General features: G+C 28.4%; 1 protein-coding gene across 2 annotated transcripts in view; it reads left to right on the top strand.

The window, feature by feature from the left end:
* The window catches only part of Ubr1 (Ubr1 ubiquitin ligase), a 65,889-nt gene extending 55,849 nt beyond the window's left edge, over positions 1 to 10,040 (top strand). For both annotated transcript variants that reach the window (XM_075378503.1, XM_075378505.1), the window contains exon 3: positions 1,697 to 10,040. In XM_075378503.1, the coding sequence (XP_075234618.1) occupies positions 1,697 to 1,999 (303 nt within the window). In that variant the 3' untranslated portion in view covers positions 2,000 to 10,040. The remainder of the gene's footprint in view (positions 1 to 1,696) is intronic.
* Positions 10,041 to 16,853: the final 6,813 nt, after the last annotated feature.

Raw genomic sequence — 16,853 nt, forward strand, 5'->3', positions numbered from 1 at the left:
GGTGAACAGACCTTCTACTCCTACCCAGCTCCATTGCAGAGAACCATGTGACATTTACTTGCTTTCTATCATCATTGAGATGCCGCTACACTTCACGGCTGCATGGGATCCATGCCCTGTGCGATGTGCAGTACAGTCGCCATCCCGCCGACAGTGATGTTTGCTCATTCAAAACCTGCCCTTGTCAAAACAGCACCACACTTCACGGCTGCATGGTAACCCATACCCTCGGCAGTGCAGTTGCCGTTCACAGACAGTCAAAATTCAATAAATAATCACCACACCAACACAATGCCAACACACCTACCTTCATTCAATCAACTGCCCAGGCAGTTCCTAGCCACCCGGGTGCTACTCTACCCTTTCAGCCGTCCTGCTCAGGGCGATGAAAAGAAGGAAGCCAACCACAATAGTCTACTATCTGCGAGTCTTCCAGTTAACTTGCAAATTAAAGAAGGAATCCTTTTGAGTTCCCTAACAACTCTGGTATGCTCAGCCTCGTACCAAGGACAAACATAAAGAACATGGTACATAGTATCATCAACTCTACAATTCGGGCATAACCCCGAATCAACCAAACCAAACCAAACCTTGCCAAACTATTCCTAAAGGCACCATGTCCTGAGAGAAATTGAGTTGTGTACCAATTGTGGGGGAGACCCACCTAATTGCTCGCAGCTCCCTAACATTTGGAAAAATACCATGCATGTATCGACCAGTAGAAGAATCGTTCCACTTAGCTTGTTTGGTCTTCGATTTCTCACATACGCCCACTAGTAAGAAGACCTCCCTTTGTAGAAATATACTGCTTGCTACATTCCATAGCTAGATTATTATGGGTTTTATGGCGGCGATCACACAGACTGCCTGTCTCAAGACAGTTCTGCAGCCACAGACAACAGCTAACAAAAGAAGATGCTGGGCTCACAATAGAATGTTCCTATTGTATTGGAATTATAAATGATGAGTCCAGACGGGCGCAGAGTTCAACATTATAGCCTCACAGACACCTTTGTAAAGAATACGCATGGTACAGTAATTCAACCCCCAATTGGGATGGATGACTACAAACACCAAAGAAGGCATCAATGGCCTTCCTTGGGACAAGCTGAAGGTGCTCCTTGAATTGAAGCCTCTCATCAAGGAATGACACCCAGATATTTCTAAACAGTGAACCTAATCAGAAGACCGTCCATCATGACCTGTGGGTGACAGGTCGCAGCTAGACGACCTTTAAGAAGCATCATAGTGGTTTTCTCTGCACTGAAAACCATCTTATGCTGAAGACTCCACAACCTGAGAACCTTGCATGTTTGTGTCACTCTGAGCTCTAACTCGGCACGTGAGTTGCCCTCGACCAGCAGCAACCCATTGTCAGCATATGTCATGATGCGGCAGCCACTGGGCATCCGAAATCACATGAGAATCAAATTCAACAACCCAGATGAGTGGACCTAATACGCTGCCCTGTGGACAACCTTTTGACAGGGTCTTTCCTACTTCCGAACAGTCGTCGCGAAGGACGACTGTTCTGTTGCTGAAATAACTTGAGATAGATCTCATTTAGTGTGCACCTATGCTGCTGAAGTTGAAACAAGGCAGAGGGCCACCACAAGTTATTGGAGTCCCCAGATATATTATCGATAACAGTTAAAATAATATATAATTTCTTAATAAATAAAATTCTTTTTTTCAGGTTGGTGCATGTACATACCATGCTTATAAATGTGGAGCTGGTGCATGTGTATTTTTAAGAGTGAGAGAATGCGAAGTATTGTTACTAGCAAGTCCGAATCGGGGTTGTTTTATGACACCACCATATCTCGATGATTATGGTGAAACAGATCAAGGTTTACGACGTGGTAATCCATTACGTTTATGTCATGAACGTTACCGTAAATTACAATTATTATGGCTCGGTCATGGAATACATGAAGAAATCGCTAGAGCTATCGAATCGAGCACGAATCTCGTTTCTACACAGTGGCAACATCTTTAGCTTATTAACTTATATTTTATTTTCAGTTTTTTTTCCTATAATTATGTAATGAATTATTAATTTATTTATGATTTTTTTTGTTAATATAATTAATTATCATTATATTATTAAACATAACTTTGTACCATTCGCTGTGAGTTTTTTTATTGTTTTAATTTTTTTCTACTAATATTATTATTTTTGTTGATGATTGCAGTATCATGTAGTATTAATAAAAAACAAATATAGATCTAATATAATTGTTAGTTTTGTTATTTACTATAATAAAATATGCAAAAAAATTATTTAAAAAAATCATGAACTGTTATAGTATAGTCAATATAATATTACTATTATTTTATCTGCAATGCGTGATAAGATATTCTCAGTGTTAAAAAAATAATAAAAATATTAATGTTTATTTGTTTAATTTAATTTTTATTATTATAGCGGTTAATTACATTTGTCTTTCTATTATTTAGTCTATTATGATTAATTTATAAAACTTTAGTTATTTATTGAAGTAGATGTAAAAAAAAAATAAAATACTTGGAATTGTTTATATATGTATGTATAATACTGGAAAAGAAAGTACTATGCTGTTTTCCTAAAATTAATTAGTCTATATTTTGACTGCTTTTTAACCATTATCTATTCACTTCATTAAACGTTGAAGAGCATTAAATAAAACCGAGATATTGATAAAACTAATATATATTAATAAAACTAACATATGTTACAAAAGCAATCATTCAGATTGCTTTTGTAACATATGATGATGAATTTTAGTTCCTAATGTCTTGCTATGTGGCAAAACATTTTACAGCTGTCTGCATTTTTCTTAGTACAGATTAAATATAGTTATTGATATTAAAGTATTCTGTAGAAAAAATCAATTTCAGGAGGGGTTTGCAACACAAACAGAATGAAAAAACTATTAAATACACATTATAGCACAACTAATTCTTGAATTTATTATAATAAATAATAGAATTAAATAAAAGTTTTAATTTCAGAATATTAACAATTCCTCACCTATTGCTTTATAGAACCTAATATCTTGAGGAATCAAAAATAATTGTTTTCCCTTGCCTCTCCATTGACCTGCATTCTCCTGTGATAGCACTTAAGTCATTTGCAGGTCATGGTGTGTAAGGGTACAATGCTGCAGTGTACTGAGCTCCCTTTATCTAGCCTTTATTTCAGATTGACTTCTGATATCATTTTCAACGCACTGGTATTTGATACCTTAAGTCCAGTATTTCTTTTTGAATACATTCAAGAATTGTATCCCATGAACTACAGTTCAGGCTTTACCGGAGTTTCCATTTGTTTGATATTGGCATACTGAAAGAGTCAATCCTGCCCTTTTGTTTGGCAATTTTATCGGTCGCTTATACCAAATTCAGTTTAGTAATCTTTTAATAATGCAATAAATTCTTATTTTCCCTCATGTGTTCAATATTTAAATATTACTAAAAGCTGTCGCCTTGAATCAGAAGAAAACAAAACTAAAATTAATCAAAAATCAAAGAAGGAAAATAATTTCTTTAATAGTAGTCAAACTGACAATTGACTAAGTAATTTTAGGTTACCTACTGGCCTTTGCCATTAGTATATTATACATATGTAAAGAAAAATTTGATGTTTTTTTATTACTGTTATAATTATTTTTTTATCGCTTATTAATTAGAATTTAAGAAGCACTTACACAAATATTTTAGTAGCTGTTACATTTAATAAAATTTAAATTATATATATTGTTAGAATAATATGATGGTACATTGTATATATATATATAAAATAATGATTATTATTTTATAAATTGATTTGCTGACCTGTAATTTAAGCTGTATTTTTTTCATTCTTATTCTGGAAGTATAATTTAATCATACTTGTATTTAAGAATAATAATCAGAGATTGTTGTTATTGTTATTACTGTTTATATATTTATTTTCATTTTTTTTATTACTTTAAAGTAATAATTGTATTGTTAGACAATTCTTTTAATTTAAAATTATATACAGGTGTTCAAAAGACATAATATTTTTTTGTAGTTTTTATTGTTTAAAACACTAAAACACTTCTACATACTGTTGCAACCTAATTTAAATTAAATTTTTAAAAGAAAGGCACAACTTATGGGCCTTTATCAGCTCAGTTAATATTTGGCAGCTGAACTTTTTATAAATGTTTAAATAATTGCTCTCTATTAAATATTTCAAAACAATAAAAAATTTGATATCAGATTAATTTATAATTCTACACTTTTGTTGTTAAAGATTGTTCTTATTTTGAATATTTATAAGTTTGAAGTGCCACTCAATAGTGTCAGTCAATTATAAAGGGTTCCATTTCAAAATTTGGTTGCCCAAACAGTCTTGCAAGTACTATTTTTTAGAATGTAGACAGAAAATTCTTTAATGAGTTAGTTGAACTACCAACCATTTATTAAAAATGAGTATGACTTAATATGTAATGTAGAATATGATAACAAACCTTGTTACTTGACTGAACAACTTTTTTATCCAGCTCTGTGAAGTGACATTTAGTGCTATGAAGCATCTTTTTACCATTTGTAAAAAAGATAGTACAATGGTTTTAAAAGGTAACTTTTCAAGAATTTTTATTTATTGATATATTATTCTTCTAGTTAAAAATTAAAAACTGTGCTTATAGTAGAAGAATCTGGCATCAAAATATTTCAGAAGCTGTATAATTTACTTGTGTGTTTATTTCTATCATTTGTTGTATAAATCTGAAAAAAAAAGATTGTCTTGGAAGCAATATATTATATAAACTACTTGATAGAAAAAAATGACGTTTACATTGAATTAAAATTTGTATTTTTTGCAGTATAATTTTGTTTTAATCTATTTAAAGATAATTCATTAGATTATGGAAAATTATTTGTGAAACATACCTATTTCTTTCTCTTTTATGATAGTAGTTTCGCTACTTTTTTTTAAATGTTATGATTTCCAATGTTAAATAACTTTGTAAAGAGACTATATAAAAAAATTAATTATTTTTATTTAAGAAAAAATATCTAATTATTAAAAAAACAAATTTTCTGATTTATTTCAATTTGGTAGCCAGTTATGCTCTAGGTTTTAAGTTTGTATTTCACGTTTCAATTACAGTAGGACATTTTTTCTTATTTTTGTTCTGAATAACACTTTTATGTATATAGTTTCATAATTTTTATGAGCAGATGATGAAATATTGGTTGTAAAGGAAAGAATCTCCATTAAAACTGTTCTGAATTTTGGACTTTGGTTAGATTAGATGTAATTGCTTAACAATCCTAGATAACAAAAAACGTAAAAAAAAACCAGGTCTCCACTTTATTCTATACTTACATATAACAGTATTCCTTTTTAATAGTCTTATTTTGTAGCAATTTTGTGAAGATTTTTTTCTCAACACCATTTTTCTATCCCATTAATTCAAATTACATGAAACTGCACTTTTAAAAAAAAATGTTGTGTACCAAGATCTGAAATGGGAATTAAAAAAAAAAAGAAAAAGTAACGACTGATATTGAAATAAACTATCAAATGTTTTTCGGTGACAAAACTATTTTTAAACATATTTTAAAAGCATTTTTTTTGTCATAATGAAGTTGAGGAATATTGAATTCAAATATTAAGAAAACTGCTATTACCATTAAAAACCTGGTGTGAAGTAATTTACATTTTCCATGTGTCTACAGGATTTTTAAATTAAACACATGGCTATTTAAAAAGAAAATCAATACAGTACAAACATAAATACAAGAATTGTACTGTTTGCTTTATTGCAAAAGTTGTAAATTTTTGTGTTTACAAAATTTAGTGGTTGTAATTTTTTATTATCAGATATTAAGATACCTCTTCAGATAAGCTTTTTCTTTCACGGTTCATTTTGAAGGCATTAACGTATGTATATAAAAAAAAATAATTTTGGTAAAATACATAATAAGTTTGTGAAAGCTAATTGAAATTTACTTAATGTAGTTTTCACAAATTTGCAATGAACATATTTCTAGCATTAAAAAGATAACTAGACTGCTGTAAACTAAACTGCTAATTATCCCACGCTGAGTGGAGTTATCACAATTGTGGAGTTAAACACAATTTATTTACTCTTGAATCTCTATCTCTTGCTATATTTACATTTCTCAATAAAGGATAAATTAATTTGTTGCTTTACATTATGTATTGCTCTTTCTTATGGCTGCGATGTATGATAACAAGAGACACTAAACAGAGTTTCTTTTTGAGAGAATCCCTATGGTGAATGAAAGTTATTGCTTGTTATTCTCTGTTGCTGGTATGTATTTGTTTCTTTGAAGAAGGAACAGAAAACAAATTCACTTCTGTGGCATGGGTTATGTGTTGTATTGAGAATGGTTATGTGAATTTCAGGTGCGATTCCTAGTGTAAACTGCTGAATTTCAGGAGCAATTCCTAGTGTGTATGTAAACTGCTGATTGATCAACAGCATTTTTATAGAGTAAAAAGAGTACAGGGTTTTTTCTTAATGGAAGTAAGAAAAGATTTAATATAAAATAATTCTCTGTTTTTACACTTTTACTGTTTGTAACCAATGTTTTTAAACTTTTATTATAATTTTAACATCAATTTATAGATTTTATATTTTTATCAGTAGTCTTGAATTCCTACATATATATTTTTTTTTTTGTTTATTATTACTATAATAAAAAATAAACCAAATAATCACTTGCACAATTGTTATGTTAAAAAAATGAAATTATTTTTTTTTATTCTTACATTTATTTGTTTTATAGATTTAATACTCTTACTCACCCTAGTAGGTTTTTGGCCTCGACAACAAGCTGTCTCCATCTTCATCTCTTCCATCTCGGCATCCACTCTTCTATTGTGTGTCTTCATCTGATCTTCCCACCTCAAATGGGATTTTCCCAGGGATTGTGCCAATAAACCAATTTGCCCATTTTCTAACCGTTGTAACTTATTCCCTTCTTCAAACATGTCTTAGCCTTCTGCTTTTAATCAGCACGATTATGTTTGGGTCCCTACATTCTTCTCTTATTTCTTTGTTTTGTTATGTTATGATCTTTGAAAGTTATTAGCTTTCTTTTAGCTGCTTTAGTTAATGTCAATGTACCAGACCCGTACAGTATTACAGGCCGAATCAATGAATATTTTCCTGTATTCATATTTTTTAACATCTTGTTCAGTAGCATTGTCAATGATAGGATACAAGGTTGTATAGTGATATACAACCTTGTAATATCACTATACAGTCCATCTGTGTTTACTAAATTATCAACATTTATAACTTTGTTTAAAAGTTCTTTGTAATATGAAATTATATATATATAAAATCACTTCACCTATCGCATTGTTGGCTTTTTCTGAAATTTTCAGATTTGTGGGGTTTTTGCTCTTTTTCCAATTAATGAGAGCGAATAAAAACATAATTTTTTAAAAGTGTTTTTTTAACAGATGTAGAAAAATTCAAAATTGTAAAGAAATTTGAACTGTGAGTTTAGGTTTATATTTGTGAAATAAAATTTTAGTATAAAAAATTTATTAAATGTGAAAACAGGTTAGTTCTTTTACTAGTATCTACATTTTTGTTTGTAGTAAAACCTGGGTAATATAAAATTCTGGGTAGTCCAAAAGGTCAAAAATTATGGTACTAAATTATTAACATAGTTAAAATATGCTACTGAAACAGTTTTCATTCTTGTATCTATTTCTAATCACATTAAAGTGAAATTGCTTAATATGTAATTAGTAAAAGATTAAATCTGCTTAGCTGTTACAGTTTGTTTCTCTACCTAAATTGTGTCACTAGATCGGTTATTATTAAACAAATTACTTGAAGAAAAAGCATAAGTAATCTGGTGTCTTCATAACCGTAAAGTCATTTAGTATAAGCTGTTAGTTGTTTGGTCTATTTAAAAGTAACATTTATTATTATTATCATTATTATCACAGTTGTTTGCCGTAATTTTAGTAATTGCTTGCATTTTCTTATATCTCTGCAGTTATTTTGAAAGGTTCAGTACATCAGTTGTAATATTTATCAGATTGATTGTAAAACGTTTTTATCTTGTCATTTTGTAATTTTTTTATTGCATTACATTTTATAAGATTTGTAACCCATTAAATGACATAAATTACTGTAATTTGTTTTAATTTATTGCACATTATAATGTTTTAGAATCTAAAGAAAACAAGTTAATAATATTACAAGAATTTTTCCTTCAAGTTTTATTTAGTTATTGGAATTTTACTGCTGTAAATATTAAAAATTTGTGTTCTACAGATTAAGCAGTTTTGTTTTTTTCTGGGTTCTAAGACTGGTTGTGGTAATCAGACTGGTAATGCCTGGTCAGGCTTGGCATTTTCACATGATACAAAAATTGTCATTCATCTCATCCTCTGAAGTGATAACATAATGGTCCTGTGCTTTTCCATAAATTGAGCTTTTCCATCTGTTATGTAGAAGGTGGTTAGAGTCGCTTTTAGAACAAAAATTAAAAATTTGTGCTTAAGGAAAAATAATTTTATTGATATGCAATATGGGAATATTGTAAAAAAATTATTTTGTGTTAAATATGTAACATAACCATATCTGATATTTACAACTAAGATTAAAATTACTTTCAATTATTTAAAAATAAATTTAATATTTGTTTTATACATCCATAATTGATGAAACGATAATTTTAAAAACACAATCTGTATTGGTTGTTATTCATTATGTACAAAATAATTTTATTTCTAGCTAAGATATAAAACCAACATTTGTATTTAAATAATTGAAAGTAATTTTAATCTTAATTGTAAATATCAGATACGGTTATTTTACATATTTAACACATTCATTTTTTTATAACATTCCCACAATGCAAATCAGTAAAATTATTAAAATATGTTATCTAATTATATGTAAATTCCATCTCTAAGTAAGACATGTTAGAAAAAATGTATGAAATAAGCCACTTGATAACCTAAGCAGTACTTAGGTAATACCTAAAAATTTAAAGAAAATCAAGCTTAGGTTGTTGTAAATGACAATCGATTTATGAAAATTGATCTAGAGATGATTTTGGATAGCCATAAAATTACAATAGTTTAAATTATAATTTACGGTAAGTAATAATTCAGAACTGAATATTCACATTGTCTGTGTCAGTTTTCTTTGTTTAATTACAAAAAAAACCTGATACATTTGTTTCAAAGAATTTATTTAGACAGTATACAACATGTGAGTACATAAATATAATATGAATAAATCAGCTTCTCACCAAGCAAATCTGATTAAAACATTTTGGTTGCTTGGGATAATATGTTTGGGTTATGGGTTAATGGGAGAATATATTAAAAAAAAAAATTATATTTTTCTTGTTATTTTTCAGTCAGTTTTAAGAAATGTTACATTAAATTAATGTAATAACTATCTAGATTTTTTCATTGCAATTATAATACTTACCTGATTGTCTATTGTATAAGTAGCTGAAAAATGCAAGATGAGTAAAAATTTCATCAAAAAAAATTTATGAATATTCAAATTGTATATTAAAAAAATTGTATTAATCGTTGTATTAGTGAATGGTTATGAATTTATTTTGATAATTTCCTTATTGGGATGTAATTTAATTAATCAGTTTTTTCATTACTTTTAAAAAATTATGAACTTTTAAGTTTTTAGTTCTTTGTTTATATATATTTTTTTATAATTCAACATATATGATTTGATACTTTATTTTTTTTAACATTACAGAGTTTGTTTTTGTTTTTATACAGTGAAAAGGTTTCTCAGTTAAAAAGTTTAAACTGCCATTTAACTTCTATCACAATTTTCTTTAATTAATATTAATAAAACTAAAACTTCTAAGGATTGTTTTACTCCTTTCATTGCCAAAATTATCCATGATTTATAAGTATCCAAGGGTGATGTTATTATTCTGCATATTATTTTTTTATTAGAAATTTAAAAATTATTCTGAAACAATAAAAAAATTTCTATGTGTAAATTGCATCACTGCATTGATCAATAAATGAAACTAGCTTTAAACCTGTAAACAAAAGAACAGCTGTTTTCAACTTCATCTCCGATTGGAGTCTGGCTGAATGGTTTGTAGTTTAGTTGAAACTTATATGTGCTACACATTTCCAGGGATAGAATGGGTTGCTTGTTACTAAAATCAAAAATGTTGTAGCGTTTATATAAACTTGCTAGCTAGTTTGAACAAGGATCTGGAATTTTTTGTCTTATTTTATTCTCCTTATTAAATTATGTGGATAGCATGTCCAAGGTCATATAAAAAATTGTATTTAGCTGGTAAGCATAAAACTGTTGTTGGTAGCAAGTCGTTTCCATCTGAGGAGTAAATACCCACAACTTCTGAGGGATAATTTGTAGGATGGGTATGTATATACAAGTCCTGGAGGAGACCGTAGGCTTTTTGTTGAGCTGTTTGTACTACAATTTTTTTGTGCTTGGATTGACCTTTCATACAAAATACTATTGATTTTCAGTTAAGTGGGTATTGGCCTGATCCTTCTAAGGCTTGCAGGATAATCTTTAATGTGATATTAATTTGGTTTAATGATGATAGAGCTGCTTTTCAATGTATCTGTTCAATTGTACGTTAAAAAAATTTTCCTTCAATAAGATTTTAATAAAATTATAGTAAGAGAAATTAATTTTTTTGTTGTTTTAAATTGCAGTTTTTTTTGTGTTCCTTAAAAAAATACAATCGTACACCTCATATAATAAACTTTTAGTTCTTTGGTTAAAAAACTATAGTTATTTTTTAAGAGGAAGCTAAATATTTTTCTGTTATTAGTAATACATATCTTTATTATTATATCAAATTTTTAGTTTTTTTAAAAATAAAAATAAATATACAAGAGTTTATGCTGCCTAATATTACAAATAAACACTTTTTTTTAAGTAAGTGATTTATGATGAATTGTTTGTAAATGAATACTAATTTCTAAAAATCATTCTGATTAAAGTAAGATTGGCGATTTGTAAACTAGTATTCAGATTACTACTCCAGACAGATTGATGGATGGTTTAACTTAATATTTAAAATTTTAACATAAAAACCTTGTTTATTAGTTGTCATTTAATGTTAGATTTTATTAGTCTATTTTAAAAAGATAGAATTAAAAAAAAATTAAGTTTATAGGAATTAATGAGTGGCTTGTTTTCTTGTATAATATTTTCTTAAGTAATAATTAACCTTACCTTAAAACATATTATGTAATTTTGGTTATTGATATTTATATCGATGCTTTGCTTAATTTTATTATCAAAAATTTTGCTTTTAGGGAAGATATGTTTGTGGAAGAACCATCAGGTTGTAAAAGATGCAGCTTAATTAGTCAAGTAAAGAAAAGGTCTAATCAAAGTAGAAGGATTGAAAAAGTAGGAATTTATTTATATAAATTGTTTGAATTTTTGTCATAGTAATAATAATGGGGTTTTTGTGCATTTTTTAAAAAGAATATGTACAAAAAACCTCTATGCTAAGTAGATTTAAATATTTATACAGCTTGAAATAATGAAAATAAATTACGTAATTTTGCTTTTAGTGTAGAATTTCAAAATAATTTACTCGATACACAGTTTTGGTATATAAAACATCATTTGTACTAAGCATAAATTGTAAGATTAACAAGTTTTAACATAAACTAGATACAGAACTTAGTGTATAATTATGATTTTTGATTTAAAAATAAAATATTTTATGAATAAATCTTAAATGTTAAATATTTTTAATCTACTATAAGACTAGATTTTTTGCATAACATATTCTAATCTTTTACACTATAGTACATTTTTAAACTGATAAAATAAGACTCTGTTAATAGTTAAAGTAGTAGTTTTTTAATTTGTGTAAAATTGATTGTTTTTATTAGGATTAGGCGAATAAAAATCTCTTTTTTAATAATTAAAAAAAATAATAAAAACAATTCTGCAAATCCTTTTTTAATGAGCATATGTATTGTATATTTTATTTAATATTAATTATTACCTTTATTATAGTATATTTTGTATGAGCCTGATTTGCTGCTGCTAATTACTAACAGAAACAGTAGTTTTATAAGTAATACTTAAAAAAAGTGTACATTGTATGAAAATAAATATATATAAAGTATATATTTACAATTTATTTGTGTGTACAAATTATTATTTTTATTATGTTAAATATGTATGTATTATTTTCATTATTATTATTATATTAATTATTGTGTGATAATTAAATTTAATTTATATTATTATTTTAAATAAAAAATATATATTATGGTTGTATAATAAAAAAAATGCAGGTAAAAAAATTTAAGGAAAATATTTGTATTTTTTTCTTTATTGTTAGCTTAACTACCTGGCATTCCTGAAAGTACCAGAACTTTATTTATAGCCTGGAAGGGAACCTCATTAAAATTTAAATGATTACAGAAATATGGTTATAAGGTTTATTTACTGTAATTTTTGTTTCCTAAACTTTTTACTAAAGTTCACTTGTAGTCTGTGTAAATCACAAAAACAAACTATCCCTGCAAGGTTGAGAAAGGAATCCCTGTTTGAAATTTCAAAAACGTTTTTTCCGATAGTTTTAACAGTTTTATTTGCTTTGTGTAAAAATTTTTTTATTAAAATGTATTTTTGCCTGAAACAAGATGATGAATTTTTGTATTACCTTTTATTTTTTTTTATAAAATGAATTATGAACAGTAAGTACAAAATACGTATTTTTTTAATTAAGAAGTATGGCCTCAATTAAGTAAATGGCCGGCCTACTGTTAAGTATTTCATTTTAGGAAATTGACATTTGTAAGATTACCATTTTTTAAAGTGTTAGGTCTACTTATTAAAATAATAGATCATACAAATTTGTTAAAACCAGTAAAATTGTTTGTGCTTATTTTGATACAAACAGTAAAACAGACTTAAGTTGAGATAATCAACAGAAATTGAAGTAAATAAATTGTTGAAGCAAAAAATGTTTTGCTTTATCTTGATATGGAATATAAACAACATGAAAATAAACCTAATCGATTTAAAATCATAACTTTAGTTTTGCAGCATGTTTGAAAAATAAGTACACTCCTTTCATGCACTAGACAGTGCCATTGAGTTAGAAATTACAGTAGCTGTTAGAAATGGACAACCAGACATCTGCCTACTTTTCTTCTTCTAAAAAATTTTCCCAATTTGGTCTTGTAAAATGTTCTTGATGAAATTATGAGTAGCCGATTGAAGTTCTTGGAGGCTGAAGAAGTTCCCCTGATAAACATTACTTTTTGTATAACTCCAGAAGTGGACTTAAATCCAAATAACGAGATGGCCACAAGCCCTTACAAATGATTCAATCTAAGACAACTCTTGTTGAATTCAAGTATTATTAATTTTATCCTCAGTTAGTTTACCCATTTATTGATGAATGATTTCACAATAACAAGCTGAATTTATTGTTTCTACGAAGAATATAAAGCAAACTATTCTTCTCTTGAATATTGCAATCCAAATACCAGTTTATTTTGGTCACGTAGAGGAATTTCAAGTATGGTCTGCAGTTTGTTTGCAGACCATAAAGGTTCACATACCCTGATTAATGAAACTATCTTATCAGTGTAGAAAACATAGTCCAAAATATTGTCAGAATTGTTTGCTAGAAACTGTTTAAACCATTCAGTATTGTTTCTTGCTTGATTTCACCATATAAGCTTGAAGATTGTGCATGGGAGGTGGAAATTGTAGCATATGAAAATTGCAATGACTGACTGGTATTTAAACCTGGAACCTCCAGATGAAAGGCCGAGATGCTACCATTCTGCCATGGAGAGCATTGAATTGTTTTCTGCATTCTGTGGCCAGTAACGTTTTAACCTTTTTCATTTAATATGGGATGAGACTAAGCTTCTTACAAATTGCCTTGTATGCAGTAGCAACACAAGGCAATGTTTTTCTGTCAGGACAACTTTTACATGGGGTTGATGTTGCATAACAGCTGTTGTATTGCAGTTTTTCTTCATCAGTACTGATTGTCTGCCACTTTGCTCATAGTCCTTTACCGATCCCATCTCCCTAAATTTCTTGATTAGTGCTCTTACAATATACTGATTACAAACTCATGTACCTGGTCATTCACTGCCTGTGATTCTCACGGAATACATATTCAATAATAAATATTTGTGTTGTAAAGTTAACACCATTCTGAGAACCTACAGAAAGACATGATCTCAATCATTCAAAAACTATGAACCTACAATAAATAAGGACCAAATACATCTTGTCTCAAGGTCATCAGCTTACCCAACTGGTTTGCAAACTGCACACAATGCAGGATTGCCAACCTTTGCAGAAAACATTTCTCGCTGCATAAAAAATACAATCCCTCAATATATTATCGTGTTTATAAAGGTGTATAGGTACTTTTCAAATACTCTGTATCTGCAGTATGTAGGTAGTGCTTACTTTGAAAAATTATGTCGCTCGTCTTTTTAAGAAAACTGTTTCCACTGTAAAAATTTTTAATTAAGTACTGGTATTTCAAGTATAGTATACCTGAACACTTTTTGTGTTTTATTTTGCTTAAGCAGTCTTCAGATTAACTTCAAAATGGCCACCAAAATTAAGATATTGTAATAATTACACAATTAACAGTAAGCTATCAAGTTGGTTCAAAAACACTAATGTAAAGTTAACTAAAATATATAAAGATCAATTTTGTAAACCAAGTGTAAGACCCCCAAAATGGTGCATAATGTAATTTTTTAATAATTGGAAAAAGAAAATTATACCAAAACACGAGTTAAATAAATTATATTAACTTTATTGTATGTAATAAGTTAGAGATAATAATTTTGTTAGAAATGAATTAATAATTGAGAGAACAGTAATAAGAATTTTTGGGAAAGTCTTACTAGACTTTTCATTGATAACTGGTTTATAAATGAATACCAAAATTAGTTTTTTCTAAATTTCACTATTTGTAATCATGTGTATGTCTTGGAAAAAATTATGTAGCCAGCAACTTGTAATGTTACTACATGAAAAGTGATGCTTATAATATGACAATAAGTTCTACTATTCTGCTAATGGAGAAGGTAACAGATTAAAATTATCCAGTTTAAAAAATACATTTGTAAATGAATCATTTAAATCACTAGTGATTTTTGAATTTTATGTGATCATCAGTCTAAACAAACGCAACCCTGTTGTAATATATAAATATTATGCAGACTACATGAACAAGATTGTTTTTAAAAATTTATTATTATTCTTAGTTTGGGATCAAAACACAAGTGCAACTGATTATGTATCTAGGGACCTCTTTGATCTTCAAACTACTGACACTGCTTGTGTTGGGACTTGAGTAGTAAGCATAGGCTTAATGGTAGGAAAGACAGCATTGTCACTTCATCATTATGGAACTGAGAGCAAATATCAGATTTCATTTTAAACAATGAGTTAGTGTACTTAAGACTGTAGTTGATGAGGAAAATGTATGGGAGGCATGTTTGTCATGAACATATAGGTGATTGTCACTGTTCACAAAAGTGTTAAGGAAACCTTTATAGATAAAGACACATCAAAGTGTCCTAAGTTCTTTTTGTAACAGGAACTTGCTGCCAAATGGATTCAATAAAATTATTGTGTGATCAAGAGTGATTTTAGATACTTTTGGTGTTAACAGAGACAGTTTGCTAAATCTAATAGGAATTTTTGGCAAGAAAATAAAAATATGGGCACTTCCTTGTATGAAGCAAAGGAAGTATTGTAATTGCAAAATCCAGTTTGACTAGTGTCAGCATGACTTCTGAACATATGTATGTATGCATCTCGCATATATAACTCAAAAACGATTAGCCATAGAATGTTGAAATGTTGTATTTAGGACTGTTTTAACATCTAGTTTTGCACTTCCCCCTTTAATTGCAATCAACTGGACCAAAATCCAACAATATTAGATTTTGGATTTTTTCCTAACTGCAGTAATAAGCTCTCATTGAGAGCGTTTCAAAGTGGTCCTTATTTTCATTGGTTTCAAAGTTATAGCCAAATAAAATTTTAATGAAATATTTGGATCTTACAAGGGGAAGGCACATCAGTTCAAATCTAATTTCATATGCATACATTTTTTTTAAATTTAAATATATTGGTGTATTAATAATAAATCGAGTTGTAACATATATTACGCACATTTGAAAATATGTAACTTTTTTCACTTTTATGTAAATACAACTCTTTTTCACTTTTGCTTCTTATAACTTTTATGTAATATACTATTCTAGATCAGTATTATTCGTATCTTCATGAGTTGTTGATTAACAAAGGTTTCAAATTTCTGGTGTGCGTATAAGTAAAATTTAGTAACAATTAAACTATTCCATTTAAAGAACTGTATACTGATTAAATAAAGTTTAACTTGAATAAGTTTAAATGAAGTGCAGAAAAAATGTGTATATGTAATTTAACAGGTGTACAAGGAAGTCGTGTAGTGTCCTCTTCAGATTTTTTTGTTACATTTCTCATCAGTAATAAATATAACGATGTGTAGCATGCTTCAGACTACAGAAATAAAAAATGGTTCAATTCACTTGTATCAGAGGATGAAATCAGTTGTTTTCCCTTGGATTCAGTGGAGTCACTAGGATCTCCAAAAGTTAATTTTTTTAAACTTTAAAGATAAAGACAGTACTTGTGTTTTCTTTGAAAGTTGATATTATTACAATGAATTGGCCCATAAACTGTCACTGAAAATTTTCTGTTTGAGTGTCTGGAATGTTAATGAAGGAGGGTACGTCTGGTAAGAAATAGGCACTACAACAGTAGTTGTACAGAAATTTTTGGCTTGAAGATAAGTGTGTGCTC

This window comes from Lycorma delicatula, chromosome 11 (genome assembly GCF_047948215.1).
Source record: "Lycorma delicatula isolate Av1 chromosome 11, ASM4794821v1, whole genome shotgun sequence".
In the NCBI taxonomy this organism is placed as follows: Eukaryota; Metazoa; Arthropoda; class Insecta; order Hemiptera; family Fulgoridae; genus Lycorma; species Lycorma delicatula.